Genomic DNA, 19,018 nt, shown 5'->3' with positions numbered 1-19,018 from the left:
TCAATTTCATTGGGTATCCCCTTTCTCTGTGTTACAAGACAGAGTAAATAGCAGTACCCAATTCACCTTCTCCAAGTTGTTCATTATTTTATAAATCTCTAACATTCCCTCTTATTTGTCTGCTTCCTAATCATTGAATATCAGGGTTGGAAGGGACCTCAGGAGGTCATCTAGTCCAACCCCCTGCTCAAAGCAGGACCCATCCCCAATTAAATCATCCTATATATATATATTTTTTGCCCCAGATCCCTAAATGGTCCCCTCAAGGATTGAGCTCACAACCCTTGGTTTAGCAGGCCAATGCTCAAACCACTGAGCTGTCCCTCCCCCCCAATCTAAATATTCCCAGTCTTTTCAATCTCTTTCTCTTTCCCAAGCCTTCATTCTTTGCTCACATAGTGTCTGAGATGGGGTGACCAGAACTGCACATATTAACACAGGGATGGGTGTGCCATTCATTTATAGAATGGCATGATATTTCCCATATTATTTTTATCCAATTCCTTATGCACCCTAATGTTTTATTTCTTTTTTGGCTGCCAAGGCATGTTGAGCTGAGCTCTTCATGTAATGGTGCCCAGGTCTTTTCCCTGGTGGGTTACAGTTAATTTAGAACCCTACAACATGTAGGAGCAATTCAAATTGTTCTTTCTATTGTCATTACTGTATATGTCATCTGCCATGCTACCCATTCCCTTACCTTGGTTAGGTCCCTCTGAATTTTCTCACAGTTTTTCTAGCCAAACTATGCTGCGGTCCTAAGTATACTGTAGGGATGAGCATGGTAATGCTGCCACCCTGCTGCTCACTCTCCCTGATACCAAGTCCAGGTTCCTTATTAGGAATTGAAAGACGGTCAAGGTTTGGCAACAACCTGCAGCCCTGTATGAGGCCCTCAACATCCTGCCTCCATGTGTATAGAGAGAGGTGCTAGGACCTGTCCCCTGGCACTCCACTATTTAGTGCTCCAAGGGTACCTCTATCCTAGAAACATTAGCATGGCACAGCTGCGTAGATGCTTACTACAGCGATGGAAGGAGTTCTTCCATCATTGTAATAAATCCTCCTCTCCAAGAGGTGATAGCTAGATCTATGGAAGAATTCTTCTGTCAGCCTAGCACTGTCTACACTAGGAGTTACATGGCTTAATTACATGAGTGATGTAGCTAGGTCAACATAACTTTCCAGTGTACATCAGCCCTGAGTCCCTACACTTTATGGCGATCAGGTCTCTGAGGTGTTGCTTCCTCCCCTTTTCGGCTGGGAAGCTGCCTGCCACAACCATGTCCATCTAGGAATGCTCCTTCAGTTGGGACTTCTTGTTTGTTTTCTGGCTAGGTGATAGCAGTCGTCATGGATCTCTTCACAGACATGGAGATACTCTGTGACCTGATGGAAGCTTCAAGCAGACGACGTGTCTCTGTTTACCTGATCCTTGATGAGAAGTACTTAAAGTATTTTATAGAGATGTGCAGTAAAATGAGTCTTAAGGACCATTTCCCAGTAAGTTTGCAGCATTTCTTTTGGTGGTGTACAAAGTTAATGCAATTGATATGTATGACAGAATATACCCCTGTGTTCACACACCCTATTGTAATAATATTTATACAAAGTATGCCTTGTGAGGTATCATTTAAAAACTCATAATTTGCTGATCAATAATATCATGGCAAAATGCACATAGCAGCATTATATGTGAAGTTATAAACATAAAGTGACTAAAAATATGTTTTCCAGATAAGTCTGAGGAGTGGCTAAACCAGTTCCTCAGAGACCGAGGGCAAGCTGACACCTCAGGCAGGCTTAAACAAGGCGGATGGACCATTACCTGCTAAGGGCTTGTCTTCACATACAATGCCGCAGCAGCACCACTTTAGTGAAAATGTTACTACGCTGACTGGAGAGCTTCTCGCGTCAGCATAGTTAATCCACCTCCACAAGAGGCAGTAGCTATGTCAACGGGAGAGGCTTTCCCCCACAGTGCAGTCTACGTGAGAGGTGAGGTTGGTATAACTACATTGCTCGGGGGTGGATTTTTCACAGCACTGAGCGACATAGTTATACTGATATAGGTCTGTGGCATAGACCTGGCCTCAGTGGCCATTCTTTGGCAGGAAAGGGGCAGGTACAAAAATCTACATCTTAGCAAAGAAACAGCATGGAGTTTCCTTCCACGCAGACTGCCTGTTGCCTTGCTTCCAGCTGGAAATGCTTCTCAAAGCAGGGACAGGACTATAAAAAGAAGTGGCAGACACCCCAAGGCACCACACTTTCTCTCCCTGCACATCATGTTAACTGCACCTGAGGAGACAAAGGAAGCAGCCCTTTATCTCTGGGGGATGGGCCTTCACCTAAAGAGTTTGGTCAGTAGGACTGCTTGAAAACATGTGGTGAGAAAACTTTGCTTTGAATCTAATATAGTTTTCGTTAAATTAGGCACTAGTAAGCATTTTATCTTTATTTTCTTAGAACAATTTCTGACTTTTATGCCTCATTACTTGTATTCACTTAAAATCGATCTCTTTGTAGTTAATAAACTTGTTTTATTGTTTTATCTAATCCAGTATGTTTCAGCTGAAGTGTCTGGACAACTATTTAAAATAATAAACTGGCATATTAATCCCCTAAAGGAATAACTGACTTAATCATAGAACCACAGGGCTAGAAGGGACTGCGGGGGTCATCTAGTCTAACCCTCTGCCAAGATGCAGGATTTGTTGAATTTAAACCATCCAAGACAGATGGCTCTCCAGTCTCCTTTTGAAAACCTCCTGCGAAGGAGATTCCAGGACCTCCCAAGGCCATCTCTTCCATTGTCCTGCTTTTCTTACAGTTAGGAGGTTTTCCCTGAGATTTAATCTAAATCTGCTATCCTGTAGTTTGAACCCATTGCCTCTTGTCCTGCCCTCCGTGGCAAGAGCGAACAACTTTTCTCCATCTTTTTTTGGCAGCTGTTCAAGTATTTGAAGACCACTATCATATCCTCCTTAATCTCCTCTTTTCCAAACTAAACATATCCAGTTCCTTCAGCCTTTGCTCATGTGGCTGCATTCCATCCCCTTGATCATCTTTGTCGCTCGCCTCTGGATTCTTTCCAGTTTCTCTTCATCCTTTTTATACCAAAAATGGACACAATGCTCCAGCTGATGCCTAATCAGTGCTGAGTAGAGTGGTACTATCACCTCCTGTGACTTGCATGCTATGCCTCTGTTAATGGAACCCAAAATTGCATTTGCTGATTCACGTTGAGGTTGTGAGCCACAACTCCCAGATCCTTCTCAGCAGTGCTGCTGCCAAGCCAGTTTTCCCCATTCTGTATTTGTGCATTTGGTTTTTCTTCCCTTTGTCTTTGTTGAATTTCACTTTGTTCTCTATAGTCCAGTTCTCCAATTTATCAAGAACCCTCTGAATTTTAGATGTTAAATAACACCGGACCCAGAACAGATCCCTCTGGTACCCCACTTGAGGCCTTTCTCCAATCTGACATCATTCCATTAATAGTTACTCTTTGTTTGTGCCTTTTTAAACCAATTATGTATAGATCATGTATGTATTCATGCATTATGTATGCAGTTCCGCTGAGCCTGCATTTCTCCAGCTTACTTATGAGACTGTCATGTGGGACTGTGTCAAAAGCCTTGCTGAAGTCCATTTATATTATGACCACCACATTCCCCCTGTCCACCAAACTAGTTACCCTGTCAAAGAAGTAAATCAAGCTGGTCTGGCATGGGTTTGTTCTTAGTAAAATTGGCTTTGAGATTTTAGATAGCTGAAAAACTCCTTGTGCAGTCACATTGGCCTCCTGCAGATGTTCTTATCTTTCCTCTGCGTTGGAACAGCATGATGTTCAGCCACCAGTATTACATCTTTTAAGAACTGCCAGCCCCCTTTGACTCCTTTTCTTCCTAATTGGTCTTTCCGTGGGGTCTTGCCTACTATTTCTGAGTTAGTTGAAATCTGCCTTTCTGAAGTCCAGTGTCCTTGTTTTGCTGTTCTCATGCTCTCCTTTCCACAGGATCTTGAATTCTATCAGATCATGATCAGTTCCTCCCAAGTTCCCGACCACCTTCATGTTCACAACTAATTCATCCTGTTGATCAAAACCAGATCCAAAATGAATGACCCCCTAGTTGTTTCCCCAACTTTCTGATTCAGAAAGTTGTCCTCTTACATATGCTAAGAATGTGCAGGATATATTATGTTTTGCTGTAATAATCTTCCAACAGATATTAGGGAAGTTAAAATCCTCCATTAATACTAGCTCATAATATATTTGTACCGCCCAGGAGAGGGCTGGGTCGTACAGGACATACATTTCTGGGGGAAGATCTGGGTGTGTGCTGGGGTCACTCTACACCATAACCAAGGCTGGTAAGAGGGTAACAAGCCTTGTGGATGGGGGGAAGTGGTAGATGTGGTATATCTTGACTTTAGTAAGGCTTCTGATACTGTCTCGCATGACCATCTCATAAACGAACTAGGGAAATGCAACCTAGATGAAGCTACTATAAGGTGGGTGCATAACTGGTTGGAAAACCATTCCCAGAGAGTAGTTATCAGTGGTTCACAGTCATGCTGGAAGGGCATAAAAAGTGGGTTCTTGCAAGGATCAGTTCTGGGTCCGGTTCTGTTCAATATCTTCATCAGTGTCTTAGATAATGGCATAGAGAGTACACTTATAAAGTTTGCAGATGATACCAAGTTGGGAGGGGTTGCAAGTGCTTTGGAGAATAGGATTAAAATTCAAAATGATCTGGACAAATTGGAGAAATGGTCTGAAGTAAATAGGATGAAATTCAATAAGGACAAATGCAAAGTATTCCACACGGGAAGGAACAATCAATTGCACACATGCAAAATGGGAAATGACTGCCTAGGAAGGAGTACTGCAGAAAGGGATCTGGGGGTCATAGTAGATCACAAGCTAAATATGAGTCAACAGTGTAACACTTTAGCAAAACAAGAGAACATCATTTGGGATATATTAGCAGGAGTGTTATAAGCAAGACATGACAAGTAATTCTTCCTCTCTACTCCGCACTGATAAGGCCTCAACTGGAGTATTGTGTCCAGTTCTGGGTGCCACATTTCAGGAAAGATGTGGACAAATTGGAGAAAGTCCAGAGGAGAGCAACAAAAATTATTAAAGTTCTAGAAAACATGACTTATGAGGGAAGATTGAAAAAATTGGGTTTGTTTAGTCTGGAGAAGAGAAGACTGAGAGGGGACATGATAACAGGTTTCAAGTACATAAAAGTTTGTTTACAAGGAGAAGGGTGAAAAATTGTTGTTCTTAGCCACTGAGGACAGAACAAGAAGCAATGGGCTTAAATTGCAGTAAGGGCGGTTTAGGTTGGACATTTGGAAAAACTTCCTGTCAGGGTGGTTAAGCAGTGGAATAAATTGCCTAGGGAGGTTGTGGAATCTCTGTCATTGAAGGTTTTTAAGAGCAGGTTAGACAAACACCTGTCAGGGATGGTCCAGTTATTACTTAGTCCTGCCTTGAATGCAGGAGACTGGACTATTGACCTCTCAAGGTCCTTTCCAGTCCTACACTTCTATGATTTTATGAAGGATCACCAAAGTACCCTGTGCAAGGTATAAATGTGGCTAGGCTCAGGTCAGTTTTACTCTGGTGAGGCAACTAATAACCCTAATGATGTTGTCTGACAAGATTACAAGTCAGGCTGATAAAGGTAACTGGGAAATAATATAGTTAGAATTATGTAAGGCATTTTTACTGCATGACTAACAAAACCCTAACACTATCCAGAATCTGTATTCTATATATTAAATGGATTAAAAAGCTGACTAACTGAGAGATCTCAAAATGTAGCTGTGAATGAGGAATCATCAACTAATGGTGTCTTTCTGGTGGGTCCTGCAGGGGTTGGTTCTTAGGCCAGCGCTATTCGATAATTGTATAAATGATGTGGTAGAAATTGTATCGATTTATAAATTCTATAAATGATCTAGAAGGACAAGTTCTTTATGCCAAGATCTTGTATAACCTGTGGTGTAAGTTGCTACCTAACAACACGTTAATTTTTGGTATTTTTATTTCATTACATGATCCCCAAGCAGCAGGCAGTTTGATAGAACTCTCTGTTACTGTAGGGAACGTAGTAGCCAGAAAATACTTTATGCCTTGCTGCTTCCCTCCTTTCCGGACCGGGGGACACTGTCGGACAGCCAGCCCATCGCTCAGGTTATCATTCATATAGCAATCTGTTAAGAAAGAAAAGATTTAGCTTGCTCTATTCAATCTGGTTCAATCCATATTTCGTCCTCTGATTTCAGAACATGCAAGTGCGGTGTGTGAGTGGAGACACATATTACAGTAAAGCAGGCAAGAAATTTGAAGGTCAAGTCCTGGAGAAGTTTGTACTGATAGATTGTGACCACGTTCTTGCTGGTACATACAGGTGAGACATCACAGTTTGCACCTCTAAAACTCAGAGACATTGGGCCAAACATTCATTGTCACAGAGAAACCAACTTCATAATCTCACCCACATCCCTCACACCCTCTTCCTGCCTGATTTCAACACATGGCTCTCCCTCTTCATCACTGTCAATTACTTCAACTTTCATGCTGATCGCTCACCCATCCTCTAGCCTCCTGCCCTTACCTTGCTGTTTGACCTTCAGACTGCATTAACTCTCCCACTGCACACACACTCCACCAATGCCACCCCCTGGACTTTGTTGTCTTCACACAGCAGTGATCTTTTCCACTTCTGATCACCACTTTCTTTCCTTGAATACTGTCCACGCCCACGCTGCTCTCTACCTCCCAGCTGGCCCTTCCATGACCTTCAATCGAGCAACATCTGGTTGTGTTGCTGCTCATAACTGCACCCTTGCCCATGGCTCCCTGCTTCCTCACCTCTGACTGGAGTTGACACCCTCTGTTCCACACTCTCCTCCACACCACTCTTTTGCTCTTCCTCTCCTCTCCCCTGGTTTACATCCAGCATTTGCTTCCCCCACACTTGCTCCTGAGCTGCTGGGCAGCCCCGAAGAGTCTCCACGGGTCACCGGGGCTTCCTTCACTACAAACTCTTCTCCTCCTTAAGTTCTGATGACTTCTTCACAAAGCAGCCCTACTTCCGCCTTATTGAGTCCCAGGCCTATACCCCCATTGCCTCATAACCACTATCAACTCCCTCCTGAAGCCCTCTCCACTTCCTGCACCCCGTCCTTCTGCCCAGGATCTTGCTGACTTGGCTGCATACGGGCTGAATTTCAGTCTGCATTCCATCCTGCTCAGACTTTCTGCTGCTTCGGAGGCTATCGCTCCCTCCTCCTTGGAATGCTGTCCAAGTGTCTCCTGCTGCTGTCCCTTTCCCTGCTCTGTCAGGATCCTTCAGACTCTGTCCTTGGGCCTTTCTGCACTTTAGCCTATGTGGCCTCACTCGCTCACGTTAACTTAACTGTCTTCTCCAAGCTGACAGGTCACAGACCTGCTTCCCTGTGTGCAGCCCTGCATCCCAGGTTCTCTCCTGAATGGTTACCAACAGCTCCAGCTTAATATGGCTTAAAGCCAACTCTTCCTCTCCTAACGCCTCTCCTTCCAGACTGGTGTTATTGCCGACATCCCAGTCCAGAGTTCATGTCTTACTCCTCCCCCTCACATCTAAGCCATTCCCAAATCTTCAAGTTTCTTTACAACATACCAAAATATGAGACCCTTTTTTTTTGTGCCAATGGCTAACTGCTTGTCCCCACCCTGGACACGTCCCACCTGGATCTGTGCACCCTCCTCACTCCCCTGCCAGTCTCACCATGTCACCTCAAGCTGTCTACTGGCAACAAGTTTACACTTCTAGTTCCCTCCTCCAAGGCCCTGCCCTGGCCTACATCTTAGATCTCCCCTCTTGCCATGCTCCCCCTCTGCCAACAAACCCAGCCACATCCTCCTCCCATGGTCAGAATGGGAGCTCTCCTAGAAGGCAGGCCATTTCCCTAGCGCCCATAATGACACGATGGACGTAATCAAACTGCTTATTGTTTTGAATTATCCTTTCCTCTGGATTTCCGGCAGGTCCTGTGTTCTCTGTCCATAGTTTAGAATGAACCCTGTAAGGGTAAAGAGGGGAATACAACCGAAGCCGAATATCCAGTCAGTTAGGCTTGAAAGACAAAGGCAGGAAGCCTAAATCTCATCTTGCCACAGCAATGCAAACCAGGAGCAACTCGACCAGTCACTGGGGTTGCACCAGAATAAAACTGGTGTGAGCCCAGCATTGCATCAGGGGGCCACATTAGAGCACAATGCGTTAATCTTGCCCAGAAGGTTGTGAGGATTAACAAGTGCTTTTACAGGCATATCCAGTGGAAGGGGCACAGAGTGTGCGGCTGTGGGCTGGGAGGCTGCACATTACAGAGGCTGAGATGACAAGCATCTGCACTATGGGCAGTGAGGGCGAAAAGCTGGACCAATCAGAGAGATTCAGTGACAATAACCACAGGGCAAAGAACACCTGGGAAACGGCAGCGGCTTCTAGCCAGATGGTGCCACTAAGAGGCAACATGGACAAACCAGCCAGTGCACTGCAGCATTGGCAGGTGCCAGGGACAGCTAGGCTCAGTCCTTTCCCCTCCCTCCCTCTGCATTGCCAGCACTGTCCTGCAGGGAAAGTCCTGTCCAGCTCATGGGCACCTCCTCCTCAACAGGATCCCCGCAGAGCTCGGGGTGTCTCCCCTGCTTCTCAGAGCAACGGCCAAGAGACTCCTCCTTCCCCCCCCAACCCCAGCTCCCTGTCTCTGTTCACCAGTGCTCCCCACCATGCTTCCTGCCCGACTGCCCCATGCACCCACCTGAGCCCCCCCTGCCCATGCTCCCCGTGCCCCCCAACCCTCTGCTGCCCATGCTCCCCGTGCCCCCCAACCTTTCCTTGCCCATACTCCCCCTGCCCTTCCCACCTGTGCCCCCAACCCTCTGCTGCCCATGCTCCCCCTGCACCCCCAAACCCTCCCCTGCCCTTCCCACCTGTGCCCCATGTGGTGACGACACAGGAAAGGCAATAGAGCACCAGGTTTGTGGTAGCTAGAGAGCTTCACAAGCTTCAAGCCAAAGAGCCTCCAGGAAAACTTTTCCTGGGGTTTTTATTTCTCTCCTTACTTTGTTTACAACTCTTCTTAGTGGTTACATTCTTGTGCATGAAGAAAACATGCAGTGTACAATTACACAAGATAGCAAACCCATTTCTTGTGCGCGTGAACACCAGCTGCGAGGGTACAATCAAATCAGCCAAAAGGTTTTCCCAAACACAGACGCGGGGGTGAAGGTCGCTCCTGCCTCGTTGCCATGGGAGCAGTTTGCCGCGCCCGTGGGCTGGCGATTCGGGAGCCATACACCCCCACATCCCCCCCTATTTTATTTTATAGATGCGGTATTAAAACAAAGCACTCTCGCAGGGTAGCATACACAATGCCACTAGATTGGGTATACACTAAACGAAGCAGCAAAGTAAAACATCAAAAATCAAAACTAAGACCCCATACTATAAAAGGGTTTTTATCCACTCTAAGGGTGGCTATAACTAGATATAATCCCACCAAGGAGGAAAAACGTCCTGGCGGATAGCTTAAGCATAACATTTCAGCATATCAATTTGCTATTGCATGCGATTACTATTATCAGTAAGCTTAAAACAACACATTTCTTTCACTGTCTCACACCCCAGATGTTGCTGGGTGGTTTGCAGACAGAAACAAGGCAAGTACTTAACAGACCTTGCATTTCCGGGGCAACGGCCAGGCAGAAATCAGATTGATTTAATACTTCTGCCAGGTGGACCCAGATGTTAAACTGCAGCCGCTGCTCCATCTGGGGTTCGCCTTGGCAGCCAGGGGCCAACAAAAAACTTCCCAATACACACAAAATAAGAAGTGAGTTAGCATTAAGGCAAGCTAACAATGTCACAAAGTACAATACATTATACTTAACTCTATCTGCAGGCCAGTAATTGCCTGCAGTGATAGTGAGATTAAAATGCATATCTTGTAATGTGGTGTCATTAACATACACACAGCTATCATTAGCTTGAAAAAGTAAGTGTCCTGTCAGGGTAGTTCCTTGTCCCCTACCCTCCCAGCAAACGTAGTCATAAACAGTGACAATTTCTCCTGGCTTCAGTTTACATATACACTGAAGCTGTGGGGGTTCTAATGGCCAAAATGTCCATTGACTCCCTAACCCCATCCAAATATCAGATGTAATCTCAGGAGCACTTACTAAAATCAATTGGGCATACCAGGTAGTCTAATTTCCCAGATGTCTTGGTGAATTACCCAATCCCACATGCATCCTCCCCATGGACCCGGCAGGATTCGGTATGTGGGAGCCCACACCCCCTCAACCGGTCCATATGCTTGGAAGGAGCACTGAGAACGTCTGCACTTCCACCCAGAAAGTCTCCAAGTATGTCTCCATGGCCACAGATCAGATGGTACTCCTGATGTGTCTGTAAGGGCAGTGGGCCAAGCCTGATGCTCTAGATCCCACTGCAATGCCTTCCCAGCCTCAGTGATATTCAATACCATCTCTGTCAGCAACTTCTGGGTCATTGTCTGTATTTGGATGTGTTACAGGGGTAATAGTGTAATAGAGGAGATGGCAGGGGCAATGGCAACAAGGTGCCTTTGGTACTTATCATTTGAAATCCAATTAGGGAGGGCAATACATGCTGAAGGACTTATCCAAAACACAGGGCGCAGCCTGTAGAATAAACCCCAAAATCCAATCAATACCACGTTCCCAAGAATGGGTCCCACAAGTTTCTTCCTGCCAGTGTATAATTCTTTGTTTCTTCACCAGGGTCAGTTCTTAATGTCTCTTGTAGTCAGGAATCCCTGGACTTTGTGGTTTCAATGAAGCAAGTGTTCCTTCTTCTCTTTTCCTGAAACAGTGTGGTTTAGCATCATACAGGGGAGAGGTTACTAGCACATCACCCTGTAATGGTTTTGCTTCTTTTAGGAAAATCCAAAGGCACAGTAGGTCTGTCAGTGGACAAGGGAGAGGTTACTAGCACTTTACCTTGTCCTCCTTCCCTGCTGTCCAGGAGGCACAGCAGAGCTAGCAGGAGAAATAGGCTGATTAGCAGCTGGAGAATCCTCTCCAGGTGGAGGGGTCTTTTTGCAGTGAGAAGCATGGGTCCAGGTGGGCAGTCCTTGGCACTTCACAGCAGTGTTGGTGGTTAACAGGACTTGGAAAGGGCCTTTCCAGCATGGAGCCAAAGCAGTCTTTCGTTGATGGACTTTACATAGACTCAGTCTCCTGGTTTCAATGAATGGCAGGGGTGCTAGGGTCTTTGGGTAGCACTTCTCTACCTGTGAGAAAAGAAACCTAACACATTTCATTAATGCCTGGCAGTGTTTTTCAGATCTCATTGTTGCTCGGGCACATTCAGGCCCCCCCCTTTTCTTGGCTGTTAGCCAAGTCTTATCTTTGGACTGAGCTTGCTAGCTATTTTTCTTCAGTTAACTCATTCTGTTCTTTTTCCTTCTCCCCTTCTTGGCTTCTTTTAACCTACAAAGGAAACTTCCACTCTTTACTCATACACCTTTTCCTAACAATGAACACATACACATTGCCATTATACAGTACATTAGTCTTATTATTCAATATATGCCATGTACACTCTTCCAGTAAAATAACTTTATTACAGAGCTTTGGAGCAACAAACCAGGACAAGCACACCCACTTTTGAGGAGTTCACTCGGTACAACCTCAGGTGTCTAATAGCTTTCCTCCCTCCCCAGCCCTCTGGCTAGAAATCTGAGGTAGCCAGAAGGATCCCATGGGTAATATGGGGAGTGGGTTAACCTTCCATATCCTTGCTTCCAAAGACTGTTGGTATGCAAATTTTAACAACAATTTTGGCCATAGAACACAAAAATAATTCCTATGGTGCCAGTAAATGCATGGTACATTGAATGCTGTTCAGCTGGCATCCATTTTCTCTGATGATCTGAAAAACAAAAGAACAGAGGTCTACCCCTTCTGGGTAGTCAGTCATTGCTTTTAAACACACAGTGATCTGAAAAAGACAACACAACCTATATTGGTAGGTTTGCATTTCCTTTACCTCTGCTACAATATACACTGCACATATTCTGGGGAAAATGCACACCCTATCCACAATTCAATTTCCACAACACTAGCCACATCAATTTCTATACAAGGTGTAACTATTTCTTTTGTGCTTACAGACACGGGGGTTTTAAAGGGGCTAGTGGACTCCTCCAAATGCCCTGCCTGCAGCTGGTCACTGACCAAGTGCTGGAGGGCCTCCAGCTTTTCCAGAGGAAGCGGCCACTGTGCAACCCAGACGGGCTCTTCAGTGAGCCAACAAAGGGGGAGGGCCGTACGCCTAATCATCAATATGGATGGTGGCAGTGAACTGTGTTAATAAATCACGGCCCCACAGGTTGAGGTGGACGGGGAGAATGATAGGCCGGATACGGGCGCGGCGGATGCCTTGGGGCGCCCTAACCTCCAACCATCGGGCTCTTCGTTGTGAGTCCTGCGCCCTGCCCACACCCCAAACCGCCGGAGCCTGCTCTGTGGGCCAATGGGCGGGCCACTGCGCGGTGGCGATGACGGTGACGTCTGCCCCAAAGTCGATAACACCCTCGAACGGCTGATCGTTGAGGCAAGGAATGCGTTTGGGTTGGGGTGCTTACGTCCGCACACGCCTGTAGCAACTCCGCCAGGGTCGAAGGACTCGCCCGCAGCGGGGACCCTGCGAAACGCGCGACGGGCACGCTGGCCAATGATGGGATAAGCTGCCCGGGGCGTGCCCACCGCCTGCTCGGGGATGCTCGAAAACTGCCCTGTGCCATATAACTGCTCAGCGAGATAGGCCCCCCCCCCACCTTGTGCTGCTGCCGCAAGCGCCTCTTGCTGGTACTCGCTATCCCACACAACGTATTGCGCGGGAGACAGCACCATGCGACACATGTCTTTCCAATCTTGGGGGAGCAAGTGATAACCGTTTGACACACCTTCCAAGATCCCCCGGAGCTCGCGCAGAACCGAGTAGGGGAGAGCCTCCCAGTCCACTATCTGCCCCCCATTTCCATTATCCCGCCAAGAGATGGGAAACGCCTCGAACCCACAGCTGGATTCCTCGCTGGTCAAGAGACCGGCCTCGCGCGCTGGCTGCACCGCCGCGGCGACAGCGCCCCCCCCGCCCAACCGGTGGGCAGGGGGGAGCCGCCGTGGGCGGCGGCGCAGGGAGGGTCAGCTGCGGGCAGGAGGGGGGCGGCCCATCACCTGGGGGCAAAGGGGAAACCGGCTTGAGGCCGTCGGGGCCGAACCCCTCCAGCGCCTCCTTCCAACGCTGCCAGAGCAGCAGGTGCTGAACTGGGGCACGGGGTTCACTATACAAGGTGATCCCAATCCGTATCCAATCAAAAAGCTGTAAAGACCCGCAGTCAGGATACCAGGGGCACTGGCGATCTATTTCCCTTAGAAGGTCCTCAATATGAGCGACCGAGACAACGACACATGATCGTTGCCGTATAATCTTTTGTAACTCTCTTGCGTGCTCCTTCTGGGCACTGGAAAGTCCCCCCCCCCATACTCACGAATCGGGGCGGCAAACGGCCGCGGGGGTGCACTCGGTGTATCCAGCCGGTGAGTAGAGGGGTATCACGTCGGGGTCACCAGCTGTGGTGACGACACAGGAAAGGAAATAGAGCACCAGGTTTGTGGTAGCTAGAGAGCTTCACAAGCTTCAAGCCAAAGAGCCTCCAGGAAAACTTTTCCTGGGGTTTTTATTTCTCTCCTTACTTTGTTTACAACTCTTCCTAGTGGTTACATTCTTGTGCATGAAGAAAACATGCAGTGTACAATTACACAAGATAGCAAACCCATTTCTTGTGCGCGTGAACACCAGCTGCGAGGGTACAATCAAATCAGCCAAAAGGTTTTCCCAAACACAGACGCGGGGGTGAAGGTCGCTCCTGCCTCGTTGCCATGGGAGCAGTTTGCCGCGCCCGTGGGCTGGCGATTCGGGAGCCATACACCCCCACAGCCCCAACCCTCTGCTGCCCATGCTCCCCCTGCCCTTCCCACCTGTGGCCACCCCATTCCCCCCCGGCCTCCTGCATTGCTGAAGCGCTGAGCAGGGAGCTGCTGGCAAAGAGCAATGGAGGGTCGGTGCTGGTGGCTGGAGGAATGGGGTGTTTGTGCAGCCTCCTGCTCGGTGCTGCGTATTCTGCCCCGCACAGCACCCTCCTCCCAGCACCATGTACCGTGCCACCTGCTAATGCTGTCCCACCACTGGCACTGTAATGCCATCTCCCCGCCCCCACAGCTAATCCCCGCATCTTCATGCAATTAATGTTACCTCTTGTATAATGTAGATGAAATGTGTGGACCCAAAGAGTCACGTGTTAACGTGACCTGGTCACTGTCCAAAATTAAATAGTTTAACCCAGGTTTGGGGATTGGTATCCTGAGACTTCAGCGAGCTCAGTACCTGGCAAACACATCATTAAAAATCCCTTTTATCTTGTATTAATGATACAGAAAATACAGCGAGACAATCCCGGAGGCTCTGGTAGCCTCTCCCTTGCCTCCCCCTGTGCCCGGTATCCCCTAGAACACCCGCCCCCCAGAGCCTGGGATCCCTCCACCCCAGGGGGGATACCCTCTGTACAGCCTGGGATCCCACTGCCCAGGAGAATACATCCTCTACAGACCGGGATCCCCTGGACACATCCAGTCCCCATCCAGGATTCCCCCCCCCCGCCCCTTGGGGACACACCCAGAGCCCCCCCACTCGCCTGGCCCTCCTCCCTTCCCAGGACATCTCCCTATTACGGTTTTAACTGCCTGCAAGAAGCCAAGTATGTCTGCACCTTCCCCTCTCCATGTACATCCAGAGCCCAGGGCGCGACATCCTTCTCCCTCCACCCTCTGGTGAAACAGACACCTTCCCCTGAGACCATGGGGGTGAAGTTCCAATATATTACAATGCACCCGTTAGTGTGAGGATAGAAATGATGTAATATCTATGGTAAATCATTCAAAGGTTAGAAATACCTGCTAATCATCTCTATTGATTCATGTCACCTTTCAATTTCTTTTCCAGTTTTACTTGGCTTTGCAGTCAAGTTCACACCTGCTTGGTGACACACTTCCGAGGCAAAATCGTTGAGGACTTTGACAGAGAATTCCGAAGCTTGTACGTAGAATCCAAACCTGTGCCTGGTTTCTGTATCCCTGAGGCTGGAACAAGCTCCACTTCACCTCACAGCTCAGCAGGGAACTTCCAGTCTCTCTTAAAACCCGCCCAAACGAATGAAGCTGAAACCGCAAGCCATGCAAGCAGTCTCTCAAATTCAAGCATTGAGAGCATAAAGATGTCTCCTTTTCTGAAGAACTCCACCTACAATGTACTCCTTGAAAAGCAAGACGTGGGTCCTGGTTTCACCAGTGAAAAGAGAAAGGAAGCCATCAGCTCCATAAAGCCAAGCGACTCCAAGCAGCACTCGGAAATGTCAAACTCTAGCCACAGCACTTCAGCTAAATTCAAGTCTGCCTTATATGACAAGCCTAATCCTAAGTCACAGCAGGCATCCTTGCAGCCAGTGTCTTTCCCCATATTAAGCTGCAGTGAACCTAGTCATCTAGAAAATAAGGCATTGGCTAAAACTAAAAATGACCAATTGCTCCATCACTCTGCCATCAGACAGGGACCAAACTTACAATCCCCCTCTGAGAACACTGGTACAAATGGGGCAAATACCAAGCAGAAAGCGCCCAGTGATGTTTCAAGTGGAAAAGCAATAGAAAGCAGCAGCAAAATATGCAGGAATGAGAGAACGCTGACTCTTGGACATAGTAAACTGGACCTGATTATCCAATACAACCAGTTAAAAAGGGAGCGGACAGCTGCAGTCCCAAGCTCTGCTAGACTCGGCGATGAAGTGCCAAAGGAAAATAGCTGCACTAAACACAGGGATGAGAAAACACTCACTCTTGGACACAGCAAACTGGATCTGATCACAAGCTATAACAAATCCAAATCTAAGCAAATATCGAGTCGATTTGAGCCCTGACCTGTTCTCTCTTGTCCTAGGGTGCGTCTACACTTACAGCGCTGCAGCAGCGCACTTGCACTGGCCCAGCTGCGCCGCGGTAGCACTTGGTGAAGACGCTCCCTACTCGGACGGGAGAACGTCTCTGGCGGCACAGGTACACCTCTGCGAGAGGCGGCACTTGTGTCGACAGGAGAAGCCCCCCACTGACATAGCGCTGCCTACACTGGGGGTTGGGTCGGTGTAACGACATCGCTCAGCGACTTAGTTACACTGACGTACGTTTGTAGTGTAGACCAGGGCCTAGTTCTCCAATCTCATTCCCAGAGTTACCATAATTTTTTTCTGATAGTTTTATCTTGTGTCAGTTTGAAAACAAATACAAAACACAGAGTAACATGATGAAATAGTCCAGGCTTCTCCATTCCTTTAGCCCATTTTACTACAAGCTTTATTTTAAAAATCATCATTTGATGTCATCATATATAGTTTTTTGACTGGTTCTTGGTGATTTAACAAAGGTTCTGTTTAAATTAAGAGGAGTGTTTAAAGATTTTCTTTTCCTATATCAATTTTGTTGACCGCTGACCTGATGTTATGACTAAGGCTACGATTTTATCACGGAACTCTCGGAATCCACGGCTTCCAGAGACCTCTGTGACTTCAGCCCTGCAAGCGGTACGCGGACCCCCCGCAGCTGAGCTCCCCATTTTGTCACGGATATATTTAGTAAAAGTCATGGACAGGTCACTGCTTCCGTGAATTTTTCTTTATTGCCCATGACCTGTCCGTGCCTTTTTTCTAAAAATACCTGTGACAAAATCTTAGCCATATTTATGACCTATGAGCCTATCTCATGTCTCTTGGGTGATTTTATGCTTGCTAGAGGTAAAATGACATAATAGGAGCATAAGATTGTATGTATGTGGGTGTATGGCTTGTTAGCCTGGAACATGCATGGGGACAAATAGGTGAACATAAGTATATGGGTTATTAAGCTTGCTAAAATTTAGGGGCCTATCATATTAGGTTAAGGCTTTGTGGAAGTAATTATATTAAAGGCTGAAGTGTAGCTGAAATGAGAGAAATCTAAGAAGATAATCCCAGGTCAAATATTTTTTACTTTCATTCTGAAACACAATCAAGTAACCCCAAACAGGTCCAGTACTCCACAGAACTCCACAGGAAGGGAGTTTGGGGGGCTTTAGCAATTAGGTTGCTAAGCAGTATCTAAGCAGTTAGACTGCTTCTACATATAGGCATTATTAATAAATAAGTGATGTAAGACAGGAATATCAATGCTTGAGGCATAATTAAGGACACCCCAAAGGCCATGTATGGTTAGGGACAGCTATTGACCTTATTATAATCAGGATAAAGCATGAAATCGTATATATCTGTACTATCACCATAAGGAAGGGTATAAAATGCCACCCTCAGTTCCCATTTCTTGGGGTGCATCAGGTCCCCAAGACTGTGTAAACTGAATCAGGATCTCCTTTCTGATGGGCTCCACTTATGTTCCCTTCCATCTTTGTTTCCAATGGTCTCCATACGTTGTAAATATGCCCAATGCAAGCCTGTAAGTAGGAGCAATGCAGGAAACCACTTTACTGTACTTACCTTATTCTAATCTTAGTGTATATTGATCCTTTCCCATAATTTCAATGATAGTTGTCTGTACCAAATAAAGTTTGTGTTTCACCAAATTCCATCTTTTCAATTAACTTTAAGTAGCCGCCTAGGAAAAGAACCTGTTATCTGAGAGAAGTGCATGTTGTTACACTCCAATACATAATCTTGTAAGTGTGATAACTGTTCAGGCTACAACTTGCTGACAACAATGTTGAGAGAGATGGTACAAACTACATTAAAAAAGTAAAGAAAACTTACCACTGAAAATGTCCAGTCATGTGATTGTGCATGCATGTATGTGTTTGGGGTGAGGCTGTAGAAGAATAAATGTGAGAGCATGCATGTTGCTGAGCAAGGCATTGCCATTCCCGGGCAAAGACTGTAGTCGACAACTATGTCCCCTGGCACATTGGAACTCTCAACAATAAGCATAAAGCTGGTCTGTGAGAGAGCCAGAACTTTCTTTGGGGGTGGTCCAAGACTATGGAATGAGCTCCTGCAGGAACTAAGGACCATCACAAACCTCACCACCTTTCACCCCATATGCAAAGTGCATTTCTTTGACTTTGCTTCTCTACTATAAACACACACACACATATATATAAAAATACTATAAGAAAATAACCCCTCCCCCCACCAAAACAAGTCTCCACTGCACCTGCTTCTCCCTCTGAGGAGAGGATGAGAGAACAAACAAGACATGACAGATGTCCTAGATCAGTGGTTTTCAAACTGCGGGTCACGACCTAGTACTGGGTCGTGGAATGGAAGGCACTGGGTCACGGCGGTTCTGGTCAGTACCGCCAAGTGGGCAGTTAAAAGTCCTGTTGGTAGTGCTGCCCGGCTAAGGCAGGCTAGTTCCTACCTGTTCTGACACCACGCTGCGCCCCGGAAGTGGCCAGCAGCAGGTTCGGCTCCTAGACAGGGGGCCCACAGGGCTCCACGCGCTGCCCCTGCCCTGAGCACTGGCTCCACACTCCTATTGGCCAGGAACTGGCCAATGGGAGCTGGGGGCGGGTGATGCCTGCAGGCAAGAGTCACGCAGAGCTGCTTGTGTGCCTCCGCCTAGAAGCCAGACCTGCTGTTGGCCGCTTCCTGGGCGCAGTGCCTGGCTTAGCACCCCTGCTGCACTGCCCAAGATAAGCCTGCACCCCAATCCCCTGCCCCAGCCCTGAGCCCCCCCAAACCCAGAGCCCCTTCCTGCACTCCAAACCCCTCATCCCCGGCCCCGCCACAGAGCCTGCACCCCCAGCCCAGAGCTCCGACCCCCTCCCATACCCCAACCCCCTTCCCCAGCCCTGAGCCCCCCCCAATTCCAGAG

The 19,018-nt window shown here is 47.4% G+C and overlaps 1 protein-coding gene across 1 annotated transcript in view; it reads left to right on the top strand.

The window, feature by feature from the left end:
• Positions 1–18,150, top strand: part of FAM83C (family with sequence similarity 83 member C) — a 35,261-nt gene extending 17,111 nt beyond the window's left edge. The window contains exons 4-6 of the mRNA XM_029912594.1: positions 1,339–1,503; positions 6,304–6,428; positions 15,114–18,150. Coding sequence (XP_029768454.1) covers positions 1,339–1,503; positions 6,304–6,428; positions 15,114–16,083 — 1,260 coding nt within the window. The 3' untranslated portion in view covers positions 16,084–18,150. The remainder of the gene's footprint in view (positions 1–1,338; positions 1,504–6,303; positions 6,429–15,113) is intronic.
• The last annotated feature ends 868 nt before the right edge of the window (positions 18,151–19,018 follow it).

This window comes from Terrapene carolina, unplaced genomic scaffold, assembly GCF_002925995.2.
Source record: "Terrapene carolina triunguis isolate 2854851 unplaced genomic scaffold, T_m_triunguis-2.0 Scaffold233, whole genome shotgun sequence".
NCBI lineage: Eukaryota > Metazoa > Chordata > Testudines > Emydidae > Terrapene > Terrapene triunguis.
This window is presented reverse-complemented; position numbering and strand designations above follow the sequence as displayed.